General features: G+C 40.5%; 1 protein-coding gene across 2 annotated transcripts; it reads right to left on the bottom strand.

The window, feature by feature from the left end:
• Nucleotides 1–261: 261 nt before the first annotated feature.
• LOC132261412 (calnexin-like) lies at nucleotides 262–9,966 on the bottom strand. Of its 2 annotated transcripts, none has more exons than XM_059760216.1 (7): nucleotides 9,758–9,966; nucleotides 9,452–9,581; nucleotides 8,066–8,461; nucleotides 7,864–7,997; nucleotides 6,697–7,426; nucleotides 5,129–5,251; nucleotides 262–1,684 (listed from the first exon to the last, which is right to left on the bottom strand). In XM_059760216.1, exons 2-7 carry the CDS (start codon nucleotides 9,563–9,565, stop codon nucleotides 1,265–1,267), a joined length of 1,917 nt encoding a protein of 638 aa, XP_059616199.1. In that variant the 5' UTR covers nucleotides 9,566–9,581; nucleotides 9,758–9,966; the 3' UTR covers nucleotides 262–1,264. The 2 variants fall into 2 exon arrangements, with proteins under 2 accessions (XP_059616199.1, XP_059616200.1); XM_059760217.1 differs by having other exon boundaries at nucleotides 9,773–9,966.
• Between the last annotated feature and the right edge of the window lie 3 nt (nucleotides 9,967–9,969).

The following is a 9,969-nucleotide window of genomic DNA, read 5'->3' as shown; positions in this document are numbered from 1 at the left end:
AATAGTAAATTGTTTCAAATAAATTATATCTTCGATAGTGTTTTTTGAAATGTTTCTTCGACTTAAACTTCTTCCTCACCTTGTTTTTTTTTCACCTATTATTATTGTTGTTCGCTCCTAAGTAATTCCCCCTCGTCAATATAGTGTATCTCATCCAATTTTGCTATATTTATTTATGCATGTAATCCTATTTCATAAGAATACAAATATTACTTCGTGATGTAGTTAAATGAAATTTGCAATTTTTAATAGTTTCTCATGTTTTTCCTTGGAGAAAACAAAAACGCTCTCAGATTTTATTGCCCTCATGCGCGCACATTTCATACATATGTATTTTGTGAAATGCAAAAAAAAGAAAGAAAGAAAGAAAGCACAGAGAGAGATGAAGAAAATGCTGGGGAAAAGGGAGTCACACGCCATACCGAAATTGCAATAAATATTGAAAATTTCATTTAAATGCGCCACACTTGGGTTCAATAAAATATCTTTAAATGCTTAAACGATTTCAATAGAGGTTTTCTCCCAAAGAATGTTTCCTCGCCTTCCTGGACTTCTTCTTCCCTTTTGCTGCTTCACATCATGAATTGAATACTTTTGGAAAAACTGCGACGCCAAAATACAAAAAAAAAAAACCGTAGGAAATGCTTGAAAGTTACTATTGGACTAGAGCTTTTTTTCACTCTCCACCCTTCTTTCCTCTCCCCCGAACCCATTGAAAAACATCTCGCGCATTATTTGCAACGAACTGTTTCCCATTAAATCGCTTTCATTCCTCCAGGCACGCCTTTTAATGCGGATCCTATGAAAAGATTTAGTGTTATTTTCCCTTCTTTTGTATCAAATAATTTAATTTCTTCCTTTTCCTTTCCGTATTTTTTCTTTATTTTACTTATCATTGCGCTTTTTCCACATTTCACATGTTTTACACCCTTTTTGAATGCTCTTCAAATCATCAATTTGCTCTGGAGAGTGGCAAAACAAATTAAAAGAATTTTGGTAAACCTCTAATCAAAGTGAAATCGATTCTATTTAACATTCCACCCTTCTTTTCTCTCTCTCTCTTTCTCTTCCTCGTGTCAATTCTCTCCGGACATTTTTGCCATCAGCTTTGCGTGTTTGTTGTTGCTTTTCTGTTTTTTTTTCTCTTTTAGTTTATAATACCCAAGAAGAAATATGCATTTTTTCTCAACTCCCCTCGCGCGCTCGCCTGTGTTTTTCTTTGAATATATAAAATTTTTCAATTAAAAACCCCTCAATAGGGATTTTACTCTCTTCGAGGTTTTCGTTTTCTGGTCCCCTCTGACGCCGCCACGGACGCTGTCACACTCTCCGTCCTCGCAGGAACATCCAGCTCGCCCTCATCCTCGCTCTCGGTGCCTCGTGACTCTTTGGCATTTATAATTTCACCATCATCGTCATCCTCCTCGCCGCCGCCCTCCGCCTGCTCTTCCTCCGCCTCCGCCTCTGCCTCCTCGGCCGGCTCATCGCCCGGAGAATTATTAACCCCATCGCCTCCTGCACCCTTATTATCGCCCTCGCCATGTGGCTGACTCCCCTGAGTATTAAGCGGCGTCGGTTCATCCAAATCCGACTTACTTCTGGCTTGTGGACCGTCTCCAATTAAGTCATCCGGCACTGGCTCGTCCGTTTTCTTGCTCCTCGCCGCATCTGGTATTGATTTGTCCTGTTGCGGTGGCGGCAAGAGAATAGAGAAGGATTTTAGTCACAATGAAATGCTACACTGTTTGCAACTATGACAACTTTCTACTCTCAGCGAAACACAATACACCAACTCAATACACACTCAACACGACAAAAGTGCCTCAATATTTGCAGGTTTCATTGTTTCAGCTTTAAAAAAAAACATGGCATAAAAGAACATTGAAACACTCTGAGAAATTAGCTCTAAACAGCATTTAACTCTTCTTAAAAATCCAATAACAATTGAGGCAATTTTGTCGCAACAATAAACAACAACACTAAATCAAAATCACAAATCTAACTTAGAGCAGAAAAATCTACTTGTAGATTTGATCAAATTCATCCAACAAAACTAACTTTCCAATGTGAAATTTGTGAATTAACCAGCAAATGCGTGTTATACAAAGTATAATTACCAATTTTCATACGAGTGAACTTTTCCATACCTTTTCCCACTTTCAACAAACTCAAGCGTCATTTCGGGTTGAGCTTTAAATATTATACATTTTACCCCAAAATATACACATGGAATTATTTAGCAAAAGCTTTCATTATACAAGGATTTGAGAGGATTTTCATTTTACAACACTTTACATTTGTCTCTTCTCGCATTTAATTCAATACGAATAATCACATATTTTTCAACACTCCCAATTAATTAAATAACCTAATTGTATGATTTCTTTTTTTCCCAACGAAATATATTTACTATGTTTCTGAACGAACAACTTTTTATTTCACCAATCAATCCCTCAAAAAAAAAGCTTAAAGCCACACTTGTTCGCATGATATTTGCCCAGAAAATACACATAAAAACCCAGATGGAAAAACAATAAAAACTTAATGAAAAAAAAGAGAGAATAATTCTCTGAACATTAAATTGCATGAACAGATTTTTATAAAAAGTCCCTCATTCCTATATTGTTTCTGCATATTTTTTAATTAAAACCCCCAGAAAAATACACATTTATGCACAAATAAAAATCAATAAATAAATAATAATTTTTTTTTTTTCCTATACTCATCACTTTATTTATACACATAGAGTGTCTGTGTTTAATTAATTATAGAGGAGCGAACGGAAAATATAATGTATTTAAATGCACTTTCAATTAAACGACATCCCAACAGAGTAACATTTTTCCGCAGTTTTTGTAATTCTTTTTTTTTTTTAATATAGTTAGTGGATTTTGATTGAAAATTTCGTGCTTTGCGGTAATAAAACAAAGCACAGAACATCACATTTTGATGTTCACTATGGGATTGTGATTTAATAAAATTACAATTGCAAAAAAAAATGTCACGCAATTAATTTGTGCATATATATATATAGATATATGTATGTAAGTACGCATGTAAAATTCATCAGTGAAATAATTTTGTGGCGCTTTGATGATCAATTCTATATAAATTCCAATTAAATGTCAACAATGTCAGTGAACAAAGAGAGAGATGTTCATACAAATATCACAACAAATTGAAGTCAATTGAAATTTTTGCTGGCAAATGTTTAATTTATTTCTCATTAGAGAATTATAAAAGAAAATCCACACACTTTTTTCCTCTCACCATAATTAATAACACCTCAATTGATGACGCTTTTTCAACCATATATAATCAAATAACAATCTAATCAATCATGCTTATTCCCTCCCGTGATATCACAATTCTCTCTCACTCTCACGCCCAACACTTTCCCATGTATTTATTTTCCTCAATAAATACAAGTTCTTGCACCAAATATTCCCCCGTTCATCAATGTCATTCCCCGCGGGAATATCAAACTTCCTCTTCGCATCGTCCATTCGTCCACTCGCCTTTGCATCGCCACGTCCCATTGAATTGTGATGGAAAACCTCTCACTCTTGTGCGATTGCACAGTGAAAATTTCATTCAGAACAATAGGAAAAGACCTTTCAGTAAATGAATAATTAGGCTGAGGAAATGATAAATTCATCTGTGTGGAAAATTACGCCAAAAGAAATTATCCCCAATTATATTCCACACTTTTTTTTTGTCTTCAATTCTCCCTCTCTTTCCCTCGTTCACAGTGTCTACAAGGCTGAAATAAGAGAGAAACTCACCCTTCATAATTCATCAAAAGCATTGGCTTTTATGAATTATACAATCTAGCAAATTGTATCATCATTACACATCGACAGTTTAATTGAAAGGTCAACTGAAACCCAAAAATAGGACCTAATAACATAGAATTATTATTATTATTTTACGTCTTTAACCCAATTATCGCTGCACATCTTCAATCTCCGCCGTGTAATTGTAGTAAATTAATTAATTTACCCAAAGGAAAGCCCATTGATAAAGTCCAGTGAAAAGCGCTTTTCACAACATATTCAATGACAACTAATTGGTATCTCAAAACCATTTTCTCATGGAACATAATTCCCACCCATTCTTTTCCATCTCCGCCTTCGCTCTGGTGCCCGAAATGCCAGAGCGAAGGAGGGAATCTAAAAAGAATAAAAAATTATTGCTACGAATGTCTGTGCTCCTTTTATATTTTCATTAGGAGCTTAATTCATCCCAAGGAGAGAAGGTAGAAAAAAAGTTCACTCGCCAAATATACACTGCCAACAAGACAAATAGAGACATTTTGAAGCTCTAAGAAATCTATTATCGTTTTTTTTAGCTTGAAATTCCTTCACTGCTAAGGATCTTTTCACACCAGATCCAATGCTAGAATAAGATTATTTCGATCCTATCCATATCCAGTTCCCTACACACTACAAAGATTATCCTTGTTCGCCCTTTTCACGCATAAAACACAATTTTGACATGATTGTCTAGACTTGATCTAGACTCGCGCATAGTTCAGGAGTCCTTAATGGTGAAAACACAGCATTTGTCATTTGTAATTTGTTCACGAACGTCTCTTTCTTCCCCACGCGAATCGTATATTTTCCTTCCTGCTCACGACATTTCTATGTCGAGTGTGTGCCTGCAGTTTTCACGTTGGGCAACCCGCGCTGAATTTGAGTTTGACGTGTCTGACAATGCGCTTGCTGTCAAAATGGTCAAAATAGACAAATTTCATATGGAAATCGAGAAAATCGTCAATGAAATGAATTTATATTGTGAAAAAAACTCAAAAATTAATTGATTTCGTCCATAATGAGCCATAATTGTGGAGAAAATCAGATTGTATGAAGGCGCCAAAAGTTGATCTGCAGACCAAAATTCTGAAGGGAATCTGACGGGAATGAGCCGAGACGGTATGAGCAAAATGCTGTGTTTTAACTGTGTTGAAGAAAGAAGTTCAAACTTATACACAATGTTTAGCCATTATTGAGGTCTGTATATTGATTGAAAATATCAAAGCTCAGCGCTGCAAGTGTCTCTACTTATTGTGAAGCAAGTGCATCAATTTAATCCTATATGGGAAGGAGAGAGGCAAAAAGGGACTTACCTTGCTGGAGCTGCAGAGGAAGAAGATGGCAATTGATAGTGGAAGTCCCACTACGACCACGTAAACACCCCACATCCATGGATTTTCATTTGTGTAATTCACTAGCCTAGTAACGAGCGTCTCCTACATGAGAATGGCAGTTTTTTTTTTTGATATCATATACAGGGAAAATTGGGAGGATAAAGGAAGCAAATTACAAATGGGCAAGGAGAGGAATGATGTGAGAGGAGGGAGAGAAAGAGAGAAAAAGGGATTATTATTTAATTTAAGTAGCAAACTACATAAGGGATTAATTATTTTTTCTGCTTCCACTCTCTCTGTACGGCTTTTGTTCCAGGACCATTCTCTCCTTCAGATGCCATGTATCTCGATACGAAATTACTGATATATATATCCTCTTCTCTCTCGGGGGGATTTTTTAAGGGGAATAATGTGTCCACTGTGTGTGCGTGTGTTTGTGTCATTGGAGGAAAAAAGCTGTTCATCAACTATGACTATTTTACTAGCCCATAATGAGTATCTAAGAGACCTCAAATTTCCACTGAAATTGTAGCATTTACGCCATTTACGCGATACAATTTTTTGACTAAAGCACACACGGGTAAATCGAGAGAAAATGCATACAGAAACGACAGTAAAGCGCGTAATGAAAGAACTGTGTCATGTTGATAGAAATTCTCTACCTCTGAATCTGATGCATAAAAACGCCGAGAGAGATACCATCCGTAAATGGAAATTGGTATTAGGCAGTATATAAAGTACATAATCCACCATCCAGGCTTGTAATTCATCGACTTCATTGCACGATCCCAAAGTGTTCCCTGCACGTCGCATTTTCCCCGCCATCGTCAATATACACACAGCCAAAGAGAGGGAGAGAAATGGGTTTTCAATCAAAATGTGAATTTGTGAAGGAGGAAAATACAGAAAAAAAACATCAACAAACGGATGATGGAATGTGTAAAGAGACTTTCATGTAATAATCGCCATTGAGTATGCTCTCTCTCCACATGAAGTGGATATTTTTATGTGAAAGAATTCAAAAACATTCCTCTCAATGTTGTTTTTCAATCTGCACAAAAATACATAATCTGATTGATAATTTGCAATACACTTTGGACAAATTCACTCTCCTTTTTTTCTGCTGCTGTTGTTGTTGTTGTCAATCCACCAAATTGAACAATTGATAATACAATGTGAGAAATTTTGATTGCAAATTGCCTGAACAACCCCTTTATATACAGTCAATTTATGAAAAGTACAACAAGAGTTACATCACTGCCAACGTGCAGGAATGGCATAGGATACAAAAAAAAAACAGGCACCGTGAATTGCGAGATGGAAACTTCATTTTGAAACTTTTGACAATTTCCCATGCACTTTTTTCCCCCCTTATGCACTCAATCTCCTTTTCACGGAGCATCTACAGACTCTCCATCCCGCTTTCCTCCTCCTCCATTCTCCTGTCAATTTCCTCAAACATGCGACATCCCCATATAGAGATATCGCCAGAGAGATACAGCCGACAAGAGAGCAGTGAATATATGGAGAGTGTTAAATTAACTTACCGCCTCGCGGTCAATTTGCTTCCTCTTCAAATCATACGTCTGCGCCGCCCACTGATCCGCCGCCGCCGCATCGTCCGTGATGATGATATTGTCAAACAAGATGTCACTGCTCATGGACCACAGTTCAATGCCCACGGCCGCTATTGTGGTCATCCTGAATGGCCTCAGATCCTCAAAGAAGTCAGGATTGGGAATTTTTTTCGGCGCCCACTTGCCCTGATAATTGGGATTGTCAATCAGCGGTGCACGCCATTTGCCCTTGTAATTGGGATTCTGAATGAGTGGCGCCTTCCACACGCCACATCCCACCGCCTTCTCGCACACCGGATTCGGCACCAGCGGCGCCTCCCACTCGCCATCCATGTCCGTGTCCCAATCATCGGGCTTCACGGCATTCGAGTCGGAAATCATCTCCTCCTCGTCGTCCAGCCATCCTTCGGGCTTCATGGCATTGGGATCGGGAATCTGCGGCGGCGCATCTTCGTCCCAGTCGGCGGGCTTTTGCGTGTCCGGATCGGGAATCTTCTCGCGCTCATCCCAATCGGTGGGCTTCACATCAGTGGGATCGTCAATCTCTCGCGGTGGATTGACAGACGGCGTGAAATCGGCCAACAGCGAGCCCTCATTGACAACATTGTGATCCACGCGAATCTCGAAGGTGTTGTCAGGTCGCAAGAGCAACTGATACAAGTGTGGCTGCTTGTCCCTGAACGGCTCCTCGATGCGATCCCTGCAAAATTCAAAAGAAAATTCCCACTCATTATACACATCACACCACAATCATCGTACGACTATATCAGACTCTATAGATAAAGAGCAATCTGGCTAAAGCCCGTGAGACAATAGATAACTAGAACTAGAGCAACGCAAACTGGGCTTCTGATGAACAAGAATAGATAAAGGTTGTCTTGCAATAAACCCATCGACAAAATCCTCCGCATAACTTCAACAATTGCTCTGATTTACAAAGCCGAACAATGTTCAAAGCCTTTCCACAGCATTTCTCTCCGCACTGATTCAATTAGGATGGCAAGAAAATTATGCAAAGTAGCAAGAAATGCGCCATCAAACTTGCCACGCTTCTTCATTGACCGACTTTTCTCTCTCTCGCTCTCTTCTCCCCGAGAGCGCCGATGGTGTGAAAATGTGTAATGACGAAATACTCACTTTGACTTGCGGCAGTGCTTCTCAGTGATGGTGCCATTAAGTGGATTAACGTGTCGGAATATGAAGTGAAGCTTTATGTCATTGCCGCACTTGTCCGGCCCAAACATAATCGTGTAGGGCGTCTTGTCTTGGAACTGTAAACACGAGGAGAAACAAGAGATAAACACACCGCTCAACAGCTGATTCCTCATTCTTGTCACACCTGTGAGAGATCATTGGTCTCCTTGCCGGCCGAGAGGAGCTTTATGTACGCCCCACCGCACTCCTGGCCCTCCTGCAGCGTCACCTCGTACTGCACCACGAGCGGCTTGTCCGTGAACACAAAGGGTTTCATGAGGCGCGACGCGATGGCCGCATGCTTGGCCTTTGACTTCAGCACCAAGCCCAGATCCTGCTTGAGAATCGGCCGCTGTGGCGTCTCCACCTCCCACACGCCGTCATACTTGGCAATCTCATCGGCCGTGTTGTCCTTCTTCGCCTGCGACTTCACCCACTTCTTGCCAAAGGCGTCCTCATCGTCAAAGTGCTCGGCAAAGTAGAATTTGCCCGGAATCACTTTGGGAGATTCATACTGAATACTGTCATCATCATCAACCGGCTGCAAAGATTGAGAACGATGAAGTTTTTGGTTAGTAAAAAGAGAAAAGTTCAACTTGCCCGCACTTCATCTCTCTATACAATTCCGCATAAGAAACTTTCCCGGCAACAAATGTCGATACAATCATCAAACTGAGATAAGAGGCTCTTCTTGTGAATTTTTATTGACCACCCTGAAAATTCTCCGGCAAAAACTTCCACAACAGCCCAGATTGTGTTTCGTGAAAATCAGCCAAAAGGACCCACTTTATGTGCTTCCGAAACACAGTATAAAATGCTCAATTGTGTGTGTATGAATAGCAATGCATAAGAAGCGTGCACACTCAATTATCGAATACGATAATTATTCACTCAATTATTTCACTGACTAATTAGAAAAATGATCATATCGCGCTATCATCAATCAGTCTGTAAGTTTGCGCGCCTCATGAGCATAAATCCATTGCCATTTCAACACTCAGACATTGGTGAAGACTTCAGGGAACTTCTTTCTAAGATTGCGATATTAAGTTTCATCGGTGTTTTCCCAAATTGCAGGGACTTTAGGGACTCGTTCGCGACCCCATTGTGTGTCATCAGTGGTCATAAAACTGATTTGAAGACAAGAAGTCACCCTAAATTCAAAAACGCCACTCTTTTATCGCAACCCATAAAGAATTCCTGATATTATAGCCACTGCTTATTACTCACAGAGAGATTCCAAGTCCACAAAAGGCCCCCTTTGTGCTATTTTGAGACATCACAAGAGACAAAGTGCCTTCCCGGACGACCGTTCATCGCTCATTCTCCCTCATTTCTACCATTTCCCCGCCATCCCTCCACGCCTCACTCATCACTGCCCTCATCCACGTCATTTCCTGCTCCAAATCCCCCAATTCCACGCGCCCTGGAGGCGCTAGATGAGCAACAGCGCGCCCCGCTTCGCAGCAATTGATGGCCCACGAGGCGACACGTTGCTCTTATCTCATGCGCTGATGTTTGATTAACTTACTGTGCTGTCATCCTCCGTGGACACAACCACATCGTCGTCAAAGGCATCGTCAGTCGCCTGTCCGGAGACCAGGAGGAGCCCAATCGCGAGCAGGGCCACCGTGGCTCGACGCATCTTCGTCCGCTTCACTCTGCACGGACAACAAACAACACAATCAGCCAACAGATCGACTAATTCAATTTAGCGGGGCACCGAGCGGGTTTCTCAGTGACAAATGGGGGAGAAAGTGGGGCAAAAAGGTGGATTTTCTGGACTTTTCCATCTGACAGAAAGAGCCCCGCGTGGATGTCTCTCGGCTCTACTCACCGCCCGCTTTCTCACCGTCTCAGCTGCACAGGAAGTTGGAAGGCCACTTGGTTGCGCTGTCTACTTAAGTGTTACGTGGAGAGGTGCAGTTTTTGAGGAAATTTCACCGGTCTCTTCGCGACTATTTCACACACGACAAACAAATTCACAAGAAAATGCAGCGAAATGCACGGAACGTTCCTATTGGACGGCGAGTTTAGTGGCGAAACTCA

Source organism: Phlebotomus argentipes, unplaced genomic scaffold, assembly GCF_947086385.1.
Source record: "Phlebotomus argentipes unplaced genomic scaffold, Phlebotomus argentipes genome assembly contig_15, whole genome shotgun sequence".
Lineage (NCBI taxonomy): Eukaryota > Metazoa > Arthropoda > Insecta > Diptera > Psychodidae > Phlebotomus > Phlebotomus argentipes.
The sequence above is the reverse complement of the archived record's forward strand: the minus strand, read 5'-3'. Positions and strand labels throughout refer to the sequence as shown.